This window comes from Misgurnus anguillicaudatus, chromosome 13 (assembly GCF_027580225.2).
Source record: "Misgurnus anguillicaudatus chromosome 13, ASM2758022v2, whole genome shotgun sequence".
In the NCBI taxonomy this organism is placed as follows: domain Eukaryota; kingdom Metazoa; phylum Chordata; class Actinopteri; order Cypriniformes; family Cobitidae; genus Misgurnus; species Misgurnus anguillicaudatus.
The window spans coordinates 23,546,723-23,571,624 of NC_073349.2; the positions used below are offsets into that span (position 1 = coordinate 23,546,723).

The 24,902-nt window shown below is 36.4% G+C and overlaps 1 protein-coding gene and 1 long non-coding RNA gene across 2 annotated transcripts; both read left to right on the forward strand.

Annotated features, from left to right (window-relative positions):
- The first annotated feature begins 1,266 nt into the window (after window positions 1-1,266).
- On the forward strand, window positions 1,267-24,100 carry LOC129430374 (rhamnose-binding lectin-like). The gene is made up of 18 exons (XM_073874819.1): window positions 1,267-1,378; window positions 1,473-1,496; window positions 1,915-1,971; window positions 2,790-2,846; window positions 2,947-3,082; window positions 3,172-3,281; window positions 4,433-4,477; window positions 4,583-4,721; window positions 4,814-4,934; window positions 8,342-8,531; window positions 18,296-18,355; window positions 18,474-18,608; window positions 20,732-20,867; window positions 20,984-21,093; window positions 21,677-21,721; window positions 22,342-22,462; window positions 22,911-23,016; window positions 23,883-24,100. The coding sequence occupies exons 1-18, from the start codon at window positions 1,348-1,350 to the stop codon at window positions 23,937-23,939; spliced, it is 1,680 nt and encodes a 559-aa protein (XP_073730920.1). The 5' UTR covers window positions 1,267-1,347; the 3' UTR covers window positions 23,940-24,100.
- Window positions 19,831-20,643, forward strand: LOC141369309 (uncharacterized). The gene is made up of 3 exons (XR_012372937.1): window positions 19,831-19,961; window positions 20,080-20,103; window positions 20,568-20,643. It is a non-coding gene; the product is annotated as an uncharacterized lncRNA (long non-coding RNA).
- Window positions 24,101-24,902: the final 802 nt, after the last annotated feature.

The following is a 24,902-nucleotide window of genomic DNA, read 5'->3' on the forward strand; positions in this document are numbered from 1 at the left end:
GCTTGGTCTTGGGAAAAAATTTACTTTACTAAAAAATGTTCACTAAGGATTAGGGATGCCCCGATAGGATTTTTTTTTGGCCTATACCGATACCGATTTAAACAGCCAATATTAAACACTTGTATACAATACTATACAGTTGGTCTATTAGCTAGTTTATTTCTGCATCACATTATTTTAACTGAACATGGATTGGATCTAATTAACATTCAACTGACCAACATAATAAGAGAGGCACAAATTAAGCTAAAACACATATAATAAGACAGCATGACAACCTTCAAAGGTGGTTTTTGCTATTCAGCATTTATTTTATTAACAACATCAACTCCTTTTTTACATATAATGGATTTCTTTATGCGGTTAATTAATAAACAATCCGTATCGGCCTTTCTCGTGCTATTGCCGATATGCCGATGGTTTCAAATTCATCAAAAATCGGCCGATAAATAACGGCGGCCAATACATCACTACTAAGGATAGAACCACACTGTGTATTCCTTTGATATTGCATATTAAAATTGATTTAATATCTATGAAACTATGAAATGTAGTATAGTAAAAAGTATGATAATATGCTTTGGGGATGTATGTTTTCCAAAGAAAAACACAAAAAACAAAGAAAAAATAAATTACGAATACCTAAAAATGTACTTTTATGTAGAAAGTAAAAATACTAGTGTCTGCTTCTGCAAAAAGCAACAAAACGTCTGTTTTAGAAATTGACCTGCCTTAAATAAGACTGGGTTAAAAATGCTTGACCAAAGCTTGTATTGTATTGCAAATGCTAAGAAAAACATGTGTCAAGCTCAACATTATATGCTTTAAAATGTATATGTCAGCTGTTTCTACCTCTGCCCGTTGTGCCCGTTTGTCTCCAACAGAGGCACTCTTGACCTGAGCCAGCTTTGCTTTCATAGACCAAGGGCATCTAAAAGTTTGTGTTAACCAATGATTGTACTAAAATGTCTTTACAACGTTCTTACTGTAGATAAAGCTTGGATAACACATATTGTCCGATTTTGCACAGGTTTTGTGGAGTCTGTGGAGTTCAGCTTATGACTCTTATCGTCACTTTAATACTAAGTGTTTTCACTATAGTGGATACAGATTTTTGGATGGAAATGCATATTTTTAAAGTAGTTTTAACATTCAATGAGCAAGGTACAGGTTTTTTTTAAAATCTTTAATATGATATAATCTTGCGTGTTGTTTCAACATTAACAAGATATGAATTTTAATTGTCACTTCTTCTTTGTTATCAACAGTTAACATGTGTTTGTGGCGATGCTGTTTGTTATAAAAACCAGGAGTGCAGATGAATCTTATTAACATTTGAACATTAAAATGCTGAAACAAAAGCAAATCTGGATTATTGGTAAGTAACCAATTCTAGTTTTCAAATATATAAAAATGTAATTTGTTTTAATGATGATACTTATGTTAAAATTGGTTTATGTTTGTTATTCCAGTACTGCTGTTTTTCTGCCAGCATGGTAAGATGTGATATTGTCATACAATTTTAAAAATGAAAAAGCTACACTGAATCGGCTAAGTTTGCATAGTCATAGCTGTGCAATTAAGTAAAGACGGGGACTAATTTTCCTATTCATAGATCCACATATACTAAATGAGGCAAGGGTGTAGACTAGAGTTATATTCAAGCTGTTATAAAGCATAAAGAAATTACTGTGACAGGAAAAACTTGTATATATGCTATTACGATGCTCAAAGATGATAACTGATCATTTAACTGATAAAATGATTGACTACAGGGAGACTATAGCGTAAACTCATAAAATGATTGGTTCATATTTACTGTAGATACAGAAGTTGCTATGCTGATCAATTCTACATGGCAGTAAGTGTCAAACTTCTTTTCTTTTGCCTAAATATCTGTTTGTCTCTCTACAGATAAGAGTCTGGCCACTTCACTATCTTGTGGTCCAGATCACAGTCCCAGATCCCTTTGTAAGTTCCCTGTGTTTTATTATTTTTGTAAACTTTAAAATTGCATTAAGTAGGTATTTCAGAATTAAATTAGACATGTCTGACTGACTCTTCAAAGTTGAGAAATTTTATACAAATGGGCAATAGATAAGGACAACCAGAAGATAAAATAATGGGTAGAAAAATTTTTGCCATCATTTTAAATGAGTCAGATGCATTTATTAATAATTGTCCATCTTCATAGTCATTTTTTTCTATGAGTTATATGAGTCATTCTACAGAAGTGGTGCAAATTCAGGTAAAGTTTACCACTGGATACAGGACCAGGTGCTAAGGTGAACATGGTGCAGGGGCTTATACCAGTTGACTATTACACCTCAGTGTCATCACTTCCCTAGAGTTAAACATTAGATTTGTACAGTTTTGGAATCCATTCAGCCGATCTCCGGGGCTGGCAGTACCACTTTTAGCATAGCTTAGCCAAATTTATTGAATCTGATTAGACCATTAGCATCGCGCCAAAACCAAAGAGTTTCGAAAAAGATTTTTTTCCTGGGAGGAAAACTGGGAGACTATTCCACAGTTTTGGCCCAACATCTGAAAAGGTAGAGTCACCCCTCAGCTTCAGTCTAGGTTTAGGAACCATCAACACTCTTTTCTCAGAGGACCTCAACAGTCTAGCAAATATATTTTGGCTTAAAAGATCACTCAGGTATTCAGGAGCTGTTTCACTTTCAAATTCTACCACGTTTAGACACTCACTGTTATTCTAGGGATAATCTCGATTGTTAAATGTGACACTGTACTGCTCCTTTAATTTGATTGGTTTTTCTCTTAAGATCCAGAAACACATTCTGTAGTTGCCTGTGACTCAGAGACCGCCAATCTCAACTGTGGTGAGTTCCCATCAGGGTTTCAGTAAAACATTGCTCTTGTGCACTGATTTTTAAATCCTGTTTAAATGTTAACATGTATAATGTTATTTTTAATCAACAGTGAATGGGCACATTCAAGTGCTTTCAGCCAATTATGGACGTACGGACAGCAAAACCTGCGCTAGCGGACGACCGGCAAGCCAGATCTCAAATGTTCAGTGCACTCAGAGTTCATCCCGATGTGTTGTGGCCACTCAGTAAGAAAAGTGGTAACATCATTACAGGTTAAATTACATAAAAAATGTATATCATATTTAAAAATTTCTTGAATTCTGTGTATTAAAAGATGTGATGGAAAAAAGACTTGTTCTGTGCCTGCGGTTTACACAATCTTTGGTGATCCATGTTATGGGACCTTCAAATACCTACATGTGTCCTACACCTGTATAGAAACAAGTAAGTTATTAGTTTGCCCCTATTAAATACTCTCTATTCTAAAGTTAACTGTAGTGCTCATAAAATTATTTTAATAAATTTAAATAAGTGTTATTTTTTGCCTGAATAGCTGTTTGTCCCTCTTTTGCTGTATAAGCCTTTAGTTTTTATCAAGAGAGAATCTTTTTTTTTTTAAAGTCAGTGGCGCAAATTTCTAAAAATTTCCTTTTCAGTTAAATGGACATTCCACAAAAAAAAAATTATATATATATATATATATATATATATATATATATATATATATATATATATATATATATATATATATATATATATATATATATATATATATATATATACTCATTTTCCAGCTCCCCTAGAGTTAAACATTTGATTTTTACCGTTTTGAAGTCCAGTCAGCTGATCTCCGGGTCTGGCGCTGCCACTTTTGGCATGGCTTGGCATAATCCATTGAATCTGATTAGACCATTAGCATCGCTAACATGGCTGAAGGAGGTGCAATGATATTACGCAGCAGCCGAAAATAGTCCCCTTAGTAACTTTCAATGGCAGGGCAGTAATATCACTACACCTGCTGCAGCCATGTTACAGCTCCAAAGTCCTTGATTATTACGCCAGAATGAGAATATAGTACCTAGCTGTATCTGCCTAGAAAATCGCAACTTTTAATTTTCTTAGTACACGATGTAACTACAGAAGAGTCAAGTTTTAAATAGGAAAAATATTGAAAATCTTTGGTTATTTTTAGCGTGACGCTAATGGTCTAATCAGATTCAATGGATTGTGCTAAGCTATGCTAAAGGTGGTACCGCCAGACCCGGAGATCAGCTGAATGGATTCCAAAATGTTTAACTGTAGGGGAGCTGGAAAAGGTGTATATTTTTAAAAAAAGTGGAATGTCCCTTTAATGCTTCCTTTATGACTCGACAAAGGGTTTTGTTTTGCACCCAGCTAGCTCTGGGTAAAGTCTACAGTGCCCAAAAAAGGCCTAATGAGATGACATAAAGCATGACATTTTCTCCCTACACCTCCTGCAAAAGCAACAAGAAGAGTTTTAGCTTATGGGTATTAAGTAAAGGAATGCAAATGGTTAATGTAACACTGTAGCATACCGCTTTTTTAATGCTATTAATTTCTCTCTTAATATCCAGCATCTGTAGTTGCCTGTGACTCAGGGACTGCCAATCTCAGCTGTAGTAAGTTCCCATCAGGGTTTTAGTAAAACATTGCATTTGTGCACTGATTTTTTAAATTCTTTCAAGCACAAATATGTTGAATAATGTTACTTTTTTAATCAACAGAGAATGGGCACATTAAAGTGCTTTCAGCCAACTACGGACGTACAGACAGTCACACCTGCTCTAGTGGAAGACCAGCAAACCAGCTCTCAAATGTTCAGTGCAGATCTGAGGTTTCATCCAAATGTGTGCTTACCACTCAGTAAGAACAGTGGAAACATCATTACAGGTTAAAAGACATTACAACTTTTTTTTTTAGATCTTTTTAAAATGTCTTTAATTCTTTGTTTTCAGATGTAATGGAAAACAGACTTGTTCTGTTCCTGCGGTTTACACAATTTTTGGTGATCCATGTATTGGAACCTATAAATACCTGACTGTGTCCTACACATGTGGCCCAAGTAAGTTAGTAACTGTTAGTTTAGTCTAAGTTAACATGATCTATCTGACCATGTTAGGTGGGACCACCATCATACAATGCAGTATTGTTTAAAGGCTATTTCTTAAAACATTTATATGGCATTCATTTGATCCTGATGTGTTAAATTCTGTTTTTTTCCAGTCTAGGCACAGCCTTTTTGACTGATCAGTGAAAACATCTAAACACTTTCTTCTTCTGTTTTCTTCATGAAATTTCTGATATTCAAGCTATTTCAGTGATTTTCAAGTAATTTAGTATTGGAATGCTACAAACATTGTGTAATATCTGAAATCAGTGAATGTTTGTCACAATTCCTTTGAATCAGTTTGTGGTATCAGGGCCCTATGCACTCTTTACTAAATTCAATTTTCTGTCTCTTTCTCAAAAGCACACTTTTGTCTAGAGGTATAGAAAAAATGTTAAAATACTATAATTGGACCTTGCATTGCAATAAAAAAGATGAGCATAGAATTTGTGTACATTTACTTTTTTAGACTGAATTGACTGCATTCATCCAATGCCATATCACATCCACAATATATTTTCAATTAAAAATACTTTGTATTCAAATGAGCATAATATAACTTAATATGATATGCTTTTTAAAGAATGCATTTACTGGAGATAAACAATGGGTGTGAACACTTTTACAGTGGATGGTAAGGCATCTGTATGGCTCCTGCATTAGCCTACATTAAGTAAACTGTTTTTATATTAATGATGAACAACACAGATGCAGTTGACATCTATCAGTTAATGTACACATATTGTACTTTGATGTTCGTTCTGCTCTGTGCTGTGGAATCTAAATGAACTTGAAAAAAGACAGCGAAGAGCCGCAGCCATTTTCATATGAGATTTAAAGGCGGAGTGCACAATGTTTGAAAGCCAATGTTGATATTTGAAATCACCTAAACAAACCCGCCCCTACCCCAATAGAATCTGGACCTTCTTTTGATAGACCCGCCCCACACATACGCAACCCAGGCAAGGATGACGGTTAGTAGACACGCCCCTTACTGCTGATTGGCTACAAGTGTGTTTTGGTAATCGGCCCGACTCCCTTTTCCAAAGCGTTTTCAAACATTGTGCACTCCGCCTTTAAATGGGGCTAAAGCGATCACAGCTTCGTGTACAGATTGGGGAATAAAGTACAATTTATAGTCGTGTGTAAGGTCTACGCCGTAGGTTATCCATAGCCTCTGCGTAGCCTGATGTGTACGTCGTCAAATGTTTAACAGCGTGTAAGTTATATGCGGGCCGCAAGCGTTGTGATTGGTTCACAAGAACCCCTCCCGTCAGGTAAAAAACTGTGTCATAGGTATTTCCATTTGCAAAGGTGAGAAAAAGATGGACCAAGTTGAGTATGATTTAACTCAAACTGCAACACACTGCAAAAAATGATTTTCAAGAAAAAAAATTCTTAGTATTTTTGTCTTGTTTTCAGTAAAAATATCAAAAAATTCTTAAATTAAAATGCTTTTTCTTGATGAACAAAACGACCCAAGAAAATTAATCTAGTTTTAAGACCAAAAATATCAAATTTTATTTAATAATTTTGTGGATAAAACAAGCAAAAAAATAAACCTGCCAATGGGGTAAACAAATCTTGAAAATTTGTCTTAAACACTAAATTCAAGAAAAATTAGCTTACCCCATTTTTTTGCTTGTTTTATGCACAAAAGCACTTAAATTTCATCTTTTTGGTCTAAAAACTAGACTTATTTTCTTGGGTCGTTTTGCTCATCAAGGAATAGCAGCTTAATTTAAGAATTTTTAGATATTTTTACTGAAATCAAGACAAAAATACTAAGAAATGTTTTTCTTGAAAATCAGTTTTTGCAGTGTAGTCGTTGTTTATCATCACTATTCATCTCAACAAGTTGCTGTTTCTTCTTCAATTGTGGGTTAAACTTGCCAAGCTGCTTCTTCATTGATGGATACTGCCTACCAGCGGTCTGCATGTGTGTTTGCACATCGACGCGGACGACGACGCAAAAGTATAAATGAAAACCCACGCGTAACCTTTGCCATCGCAGCTATGCCGTAGGACCTGCGCACACCTATAACGAGCCCTCAAATCACAATATTTAGTGGGGCAGAAATTTTGGTAGACTAAACCCTACCTGATGGGCTATTGCAATTTGCACCTCAGATTAACTGTGAAACCTGTATTATTTGTGGAGCATACTCCATACCTGGCTGTCAACTTTAGTATTTGAAAATAAGGAAAATTTCCCAAACCCTAAAATCCTGCAAAGTTAAAAAGTCATCCTCCACCCAACCTCGGGAACAGGTGTGCCTCATACATCTTGAAAAGTAAAGCTGTTGGCTCTTTGATCGTCCCCTGGTGGCTGGCTGCAGTACAAGTCATAAACCCCGCACCTCTCCATGCAAAAAACGGGACTCGGCTCTTAACAAAAAATGATTTACAATTTCTATAAAATTTTCTGAAAGATGGTTTTGGTCCTTTAAGGTAGTTGTTAAAGCGCTAATATGTGTTCAATTTTTAATTTTTGTGACAAGTTTAATTTTAGCTAGTAATTTGATTCTATAGAAACGGGGTGTGCCGTTATGATTGACGTGGCTAAATAGAGGGTATGCATTGACGTCACTTTTCCATGTGACCACGCTGGAACATGCCCTGCTGAGTGGCAAACATTCAACAAAATGGCTGGTTTTCAGTGGCTGCTGCGAAGATGCCAGTACAACTGACTATTATCAGCTTAAATTTAATTTAATGGGACTTGATAGCAGAGGTGGACAATACTTATTTACAATAGTTACATTTTCCAAGCATCTGTGCTTTATTAGGGTGTTCCTTCTGCGCATGCCCTGGCTCCAAACTAAAGTTTTTACGTAACATGGCAGCGCCCATGGTCGGATATTTTTGGTCGGATATTTGGCTTCAATTCATTACAATGAAGTGACATCACGTCGTACATCTTTTTTTTACAGTTGTCGTTTGAGTGATATGTTACAGATATGCTGCCCCTGTTTAAACAGAGGTGAATGTAGCAAATATAAAATACGGCCAGTAGGATTTTTATAGAAAGACTAAAAATACGAGAGAAATATAGGAAATTATTTAAACGGGATAATGGCAGGATAGAATATAATAGGTTTTGTGTGGAGAAAAGCAGAGACTTTGGCTGCAATTTTATGTGTATCATCTTTTCTGCCCCAGTGGTGCAGGCAGCTATTGTACTGTATGAAAATATAGGAATTACTCCGTCACAGACCTCCCGGCCTCACAAGGTACCACATGCATACTTACAGTATTGTGGTGGACCGTTTTTCTAAAATGATCAGACTCATACCTCTTAAGGGTTTTCCCACTGCAATGGAGAGTGCAGAATTACTTTTTTAACATGTGTTTTGATACTTTGGGATACCTAAAGACATATCAGAGGCCCTCAGTTTATTTCTTGAGTGTGGAAGGCATCTTTACGCTCTTAGATGTGACCGTCAGTCTGTCCTACGGATACCCCCCTAAACCAATGGCCAAACTGAGAGGAAGATCCAAGAGGTTGGTCGTTTCCTCTGAACCTTTTGCCGAGGCCACCAGAACTACTAGAGCCAGTTTCTTCTGTGGGCCAAAAACACACAGAACTTGCTAGGCCCACAAGCCAGAAGGGCCATCTGTGCAGCACTGGTTCCAGGAGAGTGAGAGAGTCTGGGCTCACTATAACCTGTAGGGGGCTGTCAAGCAACGGTGGTGCACGGTGGATGCTCGTTGTACATCTACAGCTGCGTTCAGGGCGAGATATAAGGTTTGGCTCTCAACCCAAAACATCCGTCTGCACCTCTCATGCAAAAAGGTGAGTCCCAGGCTTATTTGTCTGTTTGTCATCGTCCTGGAGGTCAATCCGGTAGCTTTCAAACTACAGTAACCATCTCACTACCGGATTCCCCCCGTATTTCATTGCTCACAGTTAAAGACTTTACATCCACCTGTTTCTCCTTCTTCCTCCACAGAACCTGGTGAAGAAGCGACCCCTCTCGAAGAGGATGTTAGTGTTTACACCGTGCGAAACATCCTGGACTCCGGGGTGGACACCTGGAATATCTTGTGGATTGGGAAGGATTCTGCTATATTAAATATTAAAGCACTTTAACCCTTTAAAACCATTTAACCTAACAAAAAATATTGGGTTAAAAAGTCTGTTTCCACCACTAGAAAAGGCTCTGGTTTTCATTTTTACAATCTGTAATAATTTGTGTGTATATTTAACAAAGCACTCAAGCTGGACTCCACAAAACCTGCAAAATCACATTGTTTTAAGCTGTAATGATAGGTACTTTAATTTCAGTTGTTGTTGTTTTATAAACAGTAACAGTGAGGAGCACGACCGAAGATGTTAATGTTTTTCTTACATGCATGTTTAATGTTCTACTTACACTTTTGTGACAATGTATTTTAATTCAGTTTTATTACACATCTTTATTACAATCAAGGCAAAAAAAATAATTGGGATAGCTGTGTAAATTATTTTGGTAACACTTTATAATAAGACTGTATTTGTTAACATTAGTTAATGCACTAATTTCAACTAACACTGAACAATATTTCTAGCATTTATTAATCTTAGTTTGTGTTCATTTCCATAATTACTAATACATTTTAACCCCTGGTTTAACTGTCAGTGGCCCAAATGTGTTAATTAACTATTAAACCATTGGCAAACTATACATTGTTATACTATACAATATAACTTTGGGGGTAATGATTTACAAGTAATGTGCATTACGTAATAATATTTTACTTTGAGTACAATTTTACTATGAGTTACTTTTTCAAAAAGTTACTTTTTAAGTTTAATTCATTTGATTAAACAAAATTATGTACTGAATTACAATAAACGTAGTCACATTATGCACTCTATGCGTACACACCTGTGTGGGAACAGATGGCAGGCCAGAGCTCGACATTTTTGTGATGAAATACCCATTTCTGCAAGTCCTGAAAGAGATCAAGCCTCAACCAAGAAAATGTAACTGAAAGTAACTAAAAAGTAATGTAAGCATTACTTTCCATGAAAAGTAACTAAGTAACAATTAGTTACTTTTTTGGGAGTAACTTAATATTGTAATGCATTACTCTTAAAAGGAACTTTTCCCAACACTGATAACTATATATATATATATAAGAAGGTAATTTTCATATTTTATCCCCATTTTGAGAAAAAAAATGAGAGTGAGAGCAATTTTCTAAAATGTCATGAGCAAAGGTGGGCCAACCTGATGTTAGGAGTGGTGACAGTGGTGATTGAACTAACATAAACAATTGCATTGGCATTAATTAACATTAAAGATTAATAAGACTATTAAAAAGAGTTTATGTTGGCCTATGCAATATTCATTGTATGCATTTATGTTAAAGGAACATGCCTAGATTTTGGGAATTTAGCTTATTCAAGTTAGGTTTAATAACTACAATTAATGTTAAAATAGCCTTATGCAAATCTGGCTTGTTGCCATAGCAGTTTCAAATGAGTTCTTAAAATAGTAACATATATACATATACACAGTTGTGTTCAAAATTATTCAACCCCCCAATGCTGTTAAGATTTTTAGGGAATTTAGTGTACATTTGTAATTGTATTCAGAATGAAATCCTACAATGACTTCTTAAAGAACCATATGCAACTAAAATGACATCAATTGGTTTTGTAATATAGTAGTAAATGTTTCTTTTGTGAATTCTTCATTGACACAATTATTCAACCCCTTAAAGAACTACCACTCTGAAGAACAGAGGTTCATTGAAGTGTTTTCAATCAGGTATTGAAAACACCTGTGGATGTCAGGGAACAGCAATAAAGCCTAATAAGCACCAATTAGGCAGCTTTAAAATGACTGTGATACTCAACTCCTTCTAAACATTTACTGGTGTGGTTACAAACATGGTGAAGTCAAAAGAATGGTCCAGGAGGACAAGAGAAGAGGTGATTAATCTTCACAGGAAGGGCAATGGCTATAAGAAGATTGCAAAGATGTTAAACATACCAAGAGACACCATAGGAAGCATCATTCGCAAATTCAAGGCAAAGGGCACTGTTGAAACGCTTCCTGGTCGTGGCAGAAAAAAGATGCTAACTGCGACTGCTGTGCGCTATCTGAAGCGTAGAGTGGAAAAAAGTCCCCGTGTGACTGCTGAGGAACTGAGAAAAGATTTGTCAGATGTGGGTACTGAAGTTTCTGCTCAGACAATACGGCGCACCCTGCGTACTGAAGGCCTCCATGTCAGAACTCCCAGGCGCACCCCCTTGCTGTCTCCAAAGAATAAGAAGAGTCGACTGCAGTATGCCAAAAGTCATGTGGACAAACCACAGAAGTTTTGGGATAGTGTTCTGTGGAAAATTAGAACTGTTTGGGCCCATGGATCAACGCTATGTTTGGAGGAGGAAAAACAAGGCCTATGAAGAAAAGAACACCTTGCCTACTGTAAAGCATGGTGGGGGGTCAATCATGCTTTGGGGCTGTTTTGCTTCTGCAGGTACAGGGAAACTTCAGCGTGTGCAAGGTACCATGAATTCTCTTCAGTACCAGGAGATATTGGATGACAATGTGTTGCAGTCCGTCACAAACCTGAGGCTTGGGAGATGTTGGACCTTTCAACAGGACAATGATCCCAAGCATACCTCCAAATCCACTAGAGCATGGTTGCAGAAAAAAGGCTGGAACATTTTGAAGTGGCCATTGCAGTCACCAGACTTAAATCCGATTGAGAACCTCTGGTGGGACTTAAAGAAAGCAGTTGCAGTGCGCAAGCCTAAGAATGTGACTGAACTGGAGGCTTTTGCCCATGATGAATGGGCGAAGATACCCGTAGATCGTTGCAAGACACTTGTGTCAAGCTATGCTTCACGTTTAAAAGCTGTTTTAACTGTAAAAGGATGTTGTACTAAGTACTAAGATTGAATGTCACTTGGGGGTTGAATAAAACTGATAATGATGTGAGCACAGAAAAGACATTTGTGGTTATTTCATTATAAATGTTATGTTATATTTGTCTGACCTACACATGCCTCTTTGATGTAATTTTAAGCAGGATGATTGAATGATCAAAATCAATGTCAAACCGGCCAAAACAATCAATTTCAGTTGGGGTTGAATAATTTTGAACACAACTGTATATATATATATATATATATATATATATATATATATTGGCCATTTTGCCTTTATTTGAACAGCGAGTGAGGAGAGGACAAGAAAGTACACTCTAAAAACAAACGGTGCTATATAGCACCAAAAGTGGTTCTTTGCTCGTAATCATAGAAGAACCGTTTTTAGTGCCATATAGCACCGGTGAAGCACCAGTGAAGCACCTGTGTAGAACCATATAGTGCTATGTAGAACCATATTTGGTGCTATAGTGGTTCTATATGGCACCTATATGGTTCTACACAGGTGCTTCACTGGTGCTTAACCAGTGCTATATGGCACTAATAACGGTTCTTCTATGATTACGATCCAAAGCAACAGTTTTGGTTCTATATAGCACCGTTTGTTTTTTTAGAGTGTACAGGGAAGAGAGAGGGTTATGGGATCGGCAAATGACCACGATCCGGGAATCCAACTCTGGTCGCCGAAAGTGCGAATGCACTACATGTCGGCTCCAACATTTTGCCCCATGTATGTGACATCTTTTGTAAGTATTTTATTGTATTGAATTGTTTTTTGGGGTCGATGAAGAAGTACTTGAGCCTTATTGACAGGCGTGTTAGGGTACTTTGGGCTAAAAAGGTTTGAAATCACTGATTGACACTGGATATGAATTGCTATAAAATTCATACAGGTGTTAGTTCTTGTGTAGTTTTTGAGCACAAAGTTACACTAAATCTGTCAAATGTAAGACCATATATTATTTATAAATATTATACATTATTTCTGTGTCACAGCCCCGTCTCATTCCCAAAAGAAAGGAGAGGTTGAGTTAACGATGAAGAACATTTGTCTGAGATGTTTGTGTATTATAAAACCAGAAAGTGCCCAAATACTTTTTGTTGTTACACTGAAGCAATTTTAAAAATGAATTGCTTTAGAATTTGAAAGCTAACAAACAATTTTGCTTAATTAACTTCATTGAACTTATACAGTAGGCTACTATAGTCCTACGGCCCATTGTCACTGTGGGAATCATGGGCCTTGTGACTAGACAAGTTCAGTTGTTTTTTAATCTTGCATATGATGAAATTTTGCAAACGTTGTTTCAACATTTATTAAGAAATACATTTTAATTGTCACTGCCTCTTTTGTTATCTACAGTTAAAACGTAGTGGAAGCCGTGAAACAAACAGACGTGCAGATGAGGTAACATTTTACAATATACTCAAAATGCTGGGTTATTTTGTTGGGTGAAAAAGGAACAAACCCAGCCGTTGGGTTAAAATAATCCTAAAATGTTTATATTTGATTCAACAAATGGGTTACATTTAGGCATTAAGCAGATACACTCACCTAAAGGATTATTAGGAACACCTGTTTAAATTTCTCATCAATGCAGTTATCTATAACCAATCAAATGGCAGTTGCTTCAGTGCATTTAGGAGTGTGGTCCTGGTCAAGACAATCTCCTGAACTCCAAACTGAATGTCAGAATGGGAAAGAAAGGTGATTTAAGCAATTTTGAGCATGGCATGGTTGTTGTTGCCAGACGGGCCGGTCTGAATGTTTCACAATCTGCTCAGTTACTGGGATTTTCAAGCACAACCATTTCTAGGGTTTACAAAGAATGGTGTGAAAAGAGAAAAAAAAAACATCCAGTATCCGGCAGTCCTGTGGGCGAAAATGCCTTGTTGATGCTAGAGGTCAGAGGAGAATGGGCCGACTGATTCAAGCTGATAGAAGAGCAACTTTGACTGAAATAACCACTCGTTACAACCGAGGTATGCTGCAAAGCATTTGTGAAGCCACAACAGGCGGATGTGCTACAACAGCAGAAGACCCCACCGGGTACCACTCATCTCCACTACAAATAGGAAAAAGAGGCTACAATTTACACCAAAATTGGTCAGTTCAAGTCTGGAAAAATGTTGCCTGGTCTGATGAGTCTCGATTTCTGTTAAGACAATCAGATGGTAGAATCAGTATTTGAGAACATGAATCCATCATGCCTTGTTACCACTGTGCAGGCTGGTGGTGTAATGGTGTGGGGGATGTTTTCCTGGCACACTTTAGGCCCCTTAGTACCAATTGGGCATCGTTTAAATGCCACGGCCTACCTGAGCATTGTTTCTGACCATGTCCATCCCTTTAGGACCACCATGTACCCATCCTCTGATGGCTACTTCCAGCAAGATATTGCACCATGTCACAAAGCTTGAATCATTTCAATTTAGTTTCTTGAACATGACAAAGAGTTCACTGTACTAAAATGGCCCCCACGGTCACCAGATCTCAACCCAATAGAGCATCTTTGAGATGTGGTGGAACAGGAGCTTCATGCCCTGGATGTGCATCCCACAAATATCCATCAACTGCAAGATGCTATCCTATCAATATGGGCCAACATTTCTAAAGAATGCTTTCAGCATCTTGTTAAATCAATGCCATGTTGAATTAAGGCAGTTCTGAAGGCTAAAGGGGTTCAAACACGGTATTAGTATGGTGTTCCTAATAATCCTTTAGGTGAGTGTTTTATCCAAAGCGGCCTTCAAAACGCAGAACAGAGGAAACAACAAAGCGTTCTATTCATACAAATGGTGCCAAGTTCTTCAACAAATTCATGGAAAATATGTTTACATTTTTTTTTTTGAATACTGAGAGATGTGGTTGATGGGCCGCATTTAAAAGATCACTCCACAAGCAAGTAAATGAGAATGAGTGGGAAAGTGATTCAGTGCGTTTTTGTGAATGTATCACAAGACTTTTATTTAAAATCTGCTATTTCCCGGCCTCAGGTCATTCAGAAACACCAGGTTGTTGGCAGAATCCATTTAGAGTCTGATAAAAATGCTCATATTAAAAAAAAACACATTACTAGAGCGGGTTTTGCATCGGAGCTCACGTTGCCTGGGTTGCGATTTCATGTGGCCCACACCCTTGCACCTATAGGGCCCTATTTTAACGATCTGAAACGCAAGTCCGAAGCGCAAAGCGCAAGTGACTTTGTGGGGGGATCTTGGGCGCTGTTGCTATTTTCCCGGCGGGAGAAATAAGTCTTGCGCCGGGCGCAAATCAATAAGAGGTTGGTCTGAAGTAGGTTCATTATTCATAGGTGTGGTTTGGGCGTAACATCAAATAAACCAATCAGAACGCTATCCAACATTCCCTTTAAATGCAAGGGCGCAAGTTCCATGGCGGGTTGCTATTATTATGACGGATTTGACAGGCGCACGCCAGGAGCGGTTCACAGCCGAGGAGACCGACGTTCTTGTAAGAGCAGTCAAAGACATAGAAGTTGTTTTGTATGGGGATGGGACTTGGGAGAAACCCGCCCAAATCAGCGTCGGTTAAACAGGCGTGAGAGGGAATAGCCGCGATTGTCTCATCAGCTGCGCCAAGCACTACAATGATGTCAGGAGACGGGGGGATCCCAAGCTTGCCAGCATAAATCGGGCACGCCGGGCACACAGGAGGACATCGCTGCGTCCACCCTCACCGCTGAAAGGGTTTGGGGTCTTTGAATTCGGACACAAGAAAGCAAGGTCCAATCCCAAAGTACACTTACAAATCAAGTTCACATACATGAAGGTTTCTTATGAAAACATTTAAATTATTATTTAGATAAAATAAACGTAATACAGCCACACAACAAACTTATGAAAATATTTTAATTGTTATTTGCATGATAATTGTTTAACGCTGCCACACAAAATAAATAAAAACTATCACCACAATGCTCACCACAATGATTTCCCTTATCTCATGTATTAATATTTTTTATTGTAACAATTTATGATTTAATGATTGCCCTTATCTTATATTTTTTATTGTAACAATTTATGATTTGCAAAAATAACTGTTGCATCTGTGTAGATTAGATAAGCAATGCGTGTTGTGCACGCTATACATTATGGTCAAGCATGCGCCCTTAAAATAGCATAATGAACCACGCGCAACGCGCCACTGACTTTAGACTAGTTTTTTTTGGTTAGTAGCGCAATTGTTTTTTGAAACTGCAAAATAGCATAAGAGATGGCTTGCGCCGGAGCACGCCTCCTTTTTTGCGCTGAACCGCCCAGGGAGCGCAAGTTCATTCCTTAGTTTGCCGACGTGCGTCTGTGGAGGGAAAAACCCGCTGTGCGCCAGTGCAAAATACGAAATGATACATGCGTCACTGACAAAGTCAATTGCGCTGGGTGCAAGATAGAGCCCATAATGTCATTTTAATGCTAAAAATGTTTTCTGTTGCAGTTCTGTGATATATCCTTATTTCAAATAGCCCGAAAAAACACTGTAAGCAAGTGTTTTTTTTTTTTTTAGTTTGCGCACTGTGAAAGGTAATGGAAACACAACTATAGTAACAGTCATTAACTAACTTGGGACACAGGTATTGGACATATTCAGGTATTTGTAGGTTCCTACACATGGATCACAGAAAAATGCAGGAATAAAACAATCCTGTTTTTTTCTCGAAAAGGTCTGTTAACACACAGAATCAAGCCATTTTCAAAAGACTAAAGGCAATAATTTTAATGTTGTGTGAGTTGTAATGTTTACATTGTACTAACTGAGTGACCAGCACACTGAGGGATGAACTCTGAGATTTGACCAGCTGGTCTTCCAGTAGAGCAGGTTTCACTGTTTGTACGCCCATAACCAGGCCCGTCGCGACAAGGCAAGCAAACCAAGCAATTGCTTGGGGCCCCGGAATTTTCTGGGGCCCCAAGACAACGACTGGTTGAGAATAAATGCAACGACAAACTGTGTCCCTTTGATAGTCAATGCAATGCAGTAAAGTGCAATGACACTGTTATTATCGGAATCCCCCTCAAGGGGGCCCCCTCTCAGTACTAGTCGCTGACAACAGTCAGCCAGCCAACCATGTGATCTCTGCTGCCGGCAAAATACAAAACTTCGGCAGTCATCATGAAGCGGATTTATGCTTCTGGAAGCCAGAAAAGAAAAAAGAGAAAGGAAGAGGAGTATAAGAAAAAACAAGTTAGTGGTAAGTAATAATTTACATTGGATAAAATAACTCTACTTGTCATGTGCAAATGATGTAATTTTGCAGCAGGTAGGCAGTAGCAAAAATCTGTTTATGTTAGCTAAACGTTACCTGCCTGACGGCAAATGCTGCTTGTAACGAACAGTGAGTTGGTCAACTTTTTTCTCGAACAAACGGAATATGGTTACATACTGTAATATGTTTTTAACGTGATAAGGAAGACGCAGATCTGTTTCAAAACCGCTGTTTAATTCCATGACATTGCTGTAGCTTTGTACTAGGTTTTAATGAAAGTGCTAATGAAACGAACTATTCCACACCGTGATAATCTATTTAACAAAATAATGTACTTACCAAATGGGGTTAGGAAAACGACACGATAAATTCTGTGCATCAAACAATAGCTTGGGAAGTTTTTAAGCATTGGTAGTTGTGAAAGCAGCTGCATCCCTTATAAATATCAAAATACGGAAATGCTATTGCTAACATATCTTTTCAGTAACACTTTATAATAACCATCATTAATAGATGGTAAATTGTTAGTTATTTAATCTTTATTTATTGTCATTTAACTGTTAGCAAACCGATCGTTTTACTTAATAAATACTATGTAAACAATCTATACGTTATTTACCAGAAAGAGGCAGAGAAACATTATTTTTTCATAGCTTATCTTAATGTGCTAGTGCCAGGATATACAGTAGTGACACTTTATGCAAATTAGTTACCAATGGATCTTGAACAGTTACTTTATTCTGTGTAGCAATGTTTACACTGTTACAAGTACAGTATCAGGACAACCCACATGTTTCACTGGTACTGTTTATTAACTATTTAACAAAGTATTATAGTCATTTGTTGCAACTTTGTCTATGTTTATAGACAGTTTACAAACCAACTAAGTTAGTAACCCTTAACAAAGTGTTAGGAATATTTGGTCTGTCTATCTATGTAATGTTTATAGATGTTTTAAAAATGGTTTCTTAAAGATCTACAAGCATTTTTAATCATTACCCGATACCTAATATATTATATGATAGATATGTGTGTTACAATAAACTGTTAATTTACAACACTACTAATAATTAGTCATTTAATTATAATTTCATTGTTTGTTAACAGTAAAAAGACTGTTTGCTAACAGCTAAATGACAATTAAAGATTAATTAACTATCAATTTACCATCTTTATATGATTGTTATTATAAAGTGTTACCATCTTTTCTTTCTCCCTCAAGGTGCTTTGCTTAAATTTCTCAGCGCACAGGCTCTTCCTAAAGATACATACACTGATGAAGGTAGAGTCAATTTCTCTCACTGAGCTGTTTATAGTGACCTCTTTCAATATGCTAACAGTGAAATGGTGAAATGTACTTAACAGGTAATTTCAGATTTTTTTTTCAATTATTTTCCCAGCTACACCATCAACGTCATCCTCAACATCAACAGATGCATCACTTCTCGGTGCTGATGTTTCTTCTATAGTACAAGGTAGCACAAGCTCTATAATTATAGCTGATATCATGCCCAGCCCAGAGTTTAAACTGATAAGTGTGTGCTGTCATATTGTTAGAAAAAAAACAGTGCAAATCACTATTGAATTCCCACCAAACTGTGTAAATAAACGTTAAACTGTAAACCTTAAACTGTATGGCTATGCTGTGGTTGGTGTAGGCTTTGCGTGCGTGTGGGGGGGCCTCCATGCCCATTTTGCTTGGGGCCCCCAAATTCCTTCAAACGGCCCTGCCCATAACTGGCTCTTATAAAGTGAGATAACCTTTATAAGATATGCTTTATGTAGCCTAAAGCAGTGGTTCTCGAGCTGGGGGCAGCGAGATGATGCCAGGGGGGCCCTAGTTTTATGACATTTTATAAAATAAATAAATGTATCATGAATTCTGTGCAATTAAACCTAAAAAAAATAAGACTAATAACCAACACCACTACGTATCATTTAATATGTTTTGTTTAATTAAAAGTTGAGTTTTAGAACAGTTTCTTGTCATACATTTTCTTTGTACACAAAGGGGGCCGCACGCTGAAAAAGTTTGAGAACCACCAGCCTAAAGACTCTATAGTTTTCATTAATAAAATGATTTCCACTGATCAATGTGGGTAAACAACTGGACAAACAACAGACAAAGATTTTATTACAAATTGAATCAGCACGATTGACATCAAAGCAAATTTAAAATCTCTCTGTGGAAACGCAATAAAAATGCAAAACATTTGTTAAAAACACATAAAAATAAGCTAAAGGAATCGATATTAGCTTAAAACGTGTCAAGCTCAACATAATATGCTTTAAATTTTTTAAATGTCAGCTGTTTCTGTACCTCTCGCTGTGCCTTTGTCTCCAACGGAGGCACTCTTGACCAATCTAGAGAGACAGTTTTCGTATACCAAGGGCGTACAGTGGGGTCTAAACCAATGATCGTACTAACCTACAATGAAAAAGGAGTCCGTGTCAGCTTTGATGTTTAGCTTTTAACACAAATTATTATAATGATTATAAGAATCATACTAAAAATGCAGAGTAGAGGCGTTTTCACTATAGTGGATAGAGACTTTGTGATGCAAATGCATATTTTTTATATAAGTTAAAGCAGTTTTAAAGGGTTAAAGTGTTTACACATTCATGCAAGAATGAGAAAAGTACAGTTTTGTTTTTTATCTTTTATATGATATAATCTTGCGTGTTTTGTTTCAACATTAACAAGATATGAATTTTAATTGTCACTTCTTCTTTGTTATCAACAGTTAACATGTGTTTGCGGCGATGCTGTTTACTTTATAAAAACCAGGAGTGCAGATGAATCTAATTTACATTTTAAATAGTTTACAAAGCTGTTTGCCTTGTTTCTCACATCAACATGCTGGAACAAAAGCAAATCTGGATTATTGGTAAGTTAACCAATTCTTTCTAGAAATTAAATTTAATTTTCAAGTATATAAAAGTGTCATTTGTTGATGATGAAAATTGTGATATACAGATGTTAAAATTTGTTTGTTGTTATTCCAGTGCTGCTGTTTTTCTGCCAGCATGGTAAGATGTGACATTGTCAAATGTGTACAAGTCTGTGTAAAGCGTCTACCAAATGCAATTTTGAAAAAGCTACATTGAATCTGCCATCTGTACATTATATGCAAATTTGGAAAAAATACATTTATTTTATTGGTAACACTTTACAATAAGGTTCATTCGTTTACATAGTTAACATGAACTAATAATGAACTGCCCTTATACAGCATTTATTAATCTTTGTTAAGGTTAATTTCAACAATTACTAATACTTTGTTAAAATCTTGTTAACATTAGTTAATGCACTGTGAATTAACATGGACAAACAATTAAAAGCTTTATTTCTATTAACTAACATTAATAAGATTAATAAATAACAAATGTTTTGCTTATGGTTTGTTCATGTTAGTTAATACATTAATTAATGTTAACTAATGAACCTTATTGTAAAGTGTTACCATTTTATTTGTACCTTTCCACATAAACAGCAGGTTTAGGTGAAGGAACTTCACCTAAAAAACATTCCCATGCCTGTGAGGGTGGCTCTGTGACCCTCAAGTGCGGTGAGTTATCCAGACTCATTCTGTTATTACTATAACTGTGTAACTCTACAATGAGTCTTATATTCGTATTATCTTCTAACATGTATCAGACCATGGATTCATACATGTCGATAGAGCCAACTATGGAAGGACAAGCAGTACTGTGTGCTCTGCTGGGAAACCAGCGAATCAGATCTCAAATGTGCATTGCTCCCAAAAAACTTCCCTCCAAAAACTTTCCACTTGGTAGGAATAACTATTAGCTAAATTTTGCTTTGTTGAATGCAAAGTGTAAAAATATCCAAAACATAAAAACTGTACAACTTTATGCTTAGACTTCATTGTATTATCATTGTTTGCAGGTGTAACGGAAAAGCAAGCTGTTCTGTTTCTGCACTGAACTCAGTTTTCTCTGACCCATGTGTTGGAACTTATAAATACCTTGATGTGTCTTACAGTTGTGTCCAAAGTAGTAAGTCAATACATTTCCATTGTGTATTATTATATATATTATTAATCATATATTCTTGTAAAATCTTTTATTTTAGTCAGTATTGGTAGTTATTATTATAAACACCCAGGCTCACGAAATTTCGTTATATAGTCACGTAATGTTTGATTACTTTTTCGTGATATTATCATGAATTTCCACGTTTTTTCGTGATCATAACGAATTCCTGTTTGCGTATGATTATCACGTATTGGTTACTCAACTGTTTTGTCTTATTTTCTTACCATTGTCGCTTCGGTTTATAGGGTTATATTTACATAAAATGACACCACTACCCAAACCCAACTCTAACCCTAAAAAATTCCGAAAAAATTGTATCCACCAAATCTAACCCTCAGCTGCTTTTTCCTAATTTTAAACCATTGTCGCTTCGGTTTAGTAACCAATACGTGATAATCACACGAAAACAGGAATTCGTTATACGGTCACGAAAAACGCGGAAATTCGTGATATCACGAAAAAAGAATAAAAAAATTATGTGACTATATCACGAAACCGCGTGACACTGGGTAGCAGCCATTAATGACTGATGTTTATTTTCCAGAAAAAAGTGTTACCTGTGAAGGTAAACAGAGTCACATTCATTGTGGTAAGATAAATCAAATTTCTTTGTGATTTTATTGTAGCAACAATCAATAACAGCAGTTTTAACATATTTGATCCTTAAGCTTTTTGCTACATGCACAATATTAGGACTTTGAATAGCTACTGAAGCAGTAATTGTTTTGTTTTGAAACTGACCACAACTTGAGATTTGTACATGACATTTCCATCATTAATACAAATAAACAAATATTCACAGAAAAATACTTTACAAAAAATACTAAGTTTAATCAACATGACTAGTATAGAAGTTGGTACACTGTAAAATTGAAAGTTAGATTAATTTGTAAATTACTTACTTCTATAAAGTGTTAAATATTTTAAGTTTTACCAATTGAAGTAATTAGCTTAAGGTCTTTCAAATTTATTTTTGATAATTTATAGCTAGTCAAGAAAGTAAATTCAAGTTGCGTAAACTTCAAAAGTAAAGTGCAACAAGGATTTTTTCCAGTGTTTGTCTGTGTTTTTTCTCAATTGAGAACGTCAGATCATCAACATTAGACACAAGATTTGCACATGAGTTTGTAGGTCAAGCAACAGTCAACATTTTTTTTTTTCATTTAGTAGCTTTTAGTAAAAACACATAATGCTTTTGTGTTCCCATAGATACTGGTGTCATTCAGATTCAACATGCCCATTATGGACGGAGAGACCTAACAATCTGCAAACACACGAAAGCAACTAAAGCCAACTGTTATTCTAATAATACTGGACAGCATCTGTCTAGGTATTACAACACCAACACCTTGTCTGAGGTCACTTAAGAGTTCACACACATATAGGGCTCTATCTTACACCCGGCGCAATGCAGCGCAGTGGACGCAAGTGCCTTTCGCTAGTTTCCACCCCGCGCAATTATAATTTTCACGTTTAATGCCACGTTGTTTAAATAGCAAATGCATTTGCGCCCCCTTTTGCGCCCATGGGCATTCTGGTCTGAAAACGGTGTGTTCAGGCGCATTGTTGGCGCGTTGCTATTTTGAGGCAAAAGTGGATTCGGACACGGCCATTTAGCCTTTGCGCTGTGCGCTTTAGACAATGCGCTTAGATCGTTAAAATAGGGCCCCATAAACTTTCAGTCTTGAGGTTTTATTAATATACTATGGAAAAGAAAAATATGCTGTAAGAAAAAATCCATTTATAATGTGACTAAACTTTTTTTTTTACTTCATAAGATGCAATGGAAAGAAGAAATGTTCTCTTCATGCTTCGAATTCTGTCTTTGGTGATCCATGTCATGGCGTTCATAAGTACTTGGAGGTGACTTACAGCTGTGTTGCTGTGAGTATAGACCCTTTTCTGTCTATTGTGTTATTTAATAAATATTTTAGTGTGTTTTTAGACATATCAAAGTACACTGAGAATTGAATATATGCACTGTAACTAAGGATAATAGGCAACTCCTATAATGTTCATATTCTGAAATAAGACTTTATGACGTATGCAGTATACAAAAGCGACCTCCAGAGGCTGCAGCCTTTCGATTGAGAAACAAATATAACGCAATATGCGCCATATAACGTGTTCATGTTTCACGTGTAAAAAAACGCTGTATTTTTCACACAATTTACTTATCTCTAAAGCGCTGGTTTCACTGTCCTGCAAATGGACTGATGTCTTCCTTGTTCCATAAGTATCGAGTTCTGATTCGATATCAGCTTAGCTTGCCGTTAGCTTAGCTGGTGACTGACGTATTCCTGTGGACGGTGTTTAGTAAAAAAACTGTTCTAGTGACATCATTAAAGCAGGAAATAGAGGGCTGTAGTCCAAATCAGCCGTTCCTGAAGGCTTTGAAAGGCGAATTCTGTTAAAGAAAATATATCGCCTGGCAGTGAACTTTGAGCTTTATCATTTTACAGATATCATTAATGATATTTGCAACATTACACACTAACTAGGGTTCAAAAAATAGGATCAGGAAGAACGGGACCTTTAAATTACATTGCTGCCTGCAATGCTTTGTGTAGAGTATGATTTTAGAAATGCCAAAGTCATGGGTTTGGTTTCTTTGAAATGCAAAAATAGAAAAAATGTAAAGCCTGAATGCACCACAAGTTGCTTTAGATAAAATAACAAATGGATAAATGTACATTTAAATATATTGGCAGACCATCTATTCTAACCAGTAATACCATCTGTTCCAACAGGGAAAACACTACAAGCACCACGACCACCACCACCACCACGATGCTAAACATCATTAGTGGAGGAATACTGCTGTTGATGAAACAACATTATTTTGAAAGCTTTTTTGATTTCAATTCAGTTAAATTGTAATTGGGTCATTTTATTAATGCATTATTAAAATCATTTAATAATGAATAATAATTTTAAACAAAGCACAATAATAATAAAGAGTGAGCATGCAAGCAAGACTTGTGGATGTGTTTGATTTGTTAGACTATATGGTGATTTTTCATCTTCCATAATGTTTTTTGTTGTAAAGGTAAAAAACAAATAAACAAAGGTTATTTAAGTTACAGAGTACACACGAGGTAGCAATTTACAGTGGTTGTATTTGTTAACATAAATGCATACAGTGAGTAAATGTATAAGCTAGCATAAACTCTAATTAATAGTCTTATACATCTCTAATGTTAGTTAAAGCAACACTATGTAGTTTCCATGTAAAAATGACTTACAGCTCCCCCATGTGGTTGAAAAGTGCAACAGTGCCTGGTATCAGACACTCTTCTGCAGGCATGGGGAGGGGCGGGGCTGTGTGGGCTACCATCCACCGCCACTTTCAGAGTGTGCTTGTAGCAGCTAGGAGGCTGCTCAGGTTGCAGCAACAGTACAATTTGTCCAGTTAAAAGTTGTTCTATCACTGAAATAATTTTAGAGACATTATTTAAAGGTAAAATTCTACATAGTGTTGCTTTAATGCCAATTGTTGATGTTTGTTTAATGTTCACAGATATGTGGATTTTAAGCTTATAACTCTCACAACCCCTACACTGAAAAAAAATGATTCATTGTATTTAATAATTTTTTTTAAGGTAAGTGGTTGCAATCAATTTATTTAAGCTACATTTAAAAAAAGTTTTATATTTGATTTTACTTTACTAATATTTTTTGTTTAAATGTAGCTTTAATAAATTGATTGCAACCACTTATCTTAAAAAATTGATTAAATTCAATGAATCGTTTTTTTCAGTGTAATACCA

Bases quoted from the DNA above. Each gene is read 5' to 3' on its own strand.
- LOC129430374 (XM_073874819.1), top strand. From the start codon at position 1,348: ATGCTGAAACAAAAGCAAATCTGGATTATTG. The intron at 22,463-22,910 runs GTATTACAACAC...TTACTTCATAAG, and splicing joins ACTGGACAGCATCTGTCTAG to ATGCAATGGAAAGAAGAAAT. The intron at 23,017-23,882 runs GTGAGTATAGAC...CTGTTCCAACAG, and splicing joins TGACTTACAGCTGTGTTGCT to GGAAAACACTACAAGCACCA.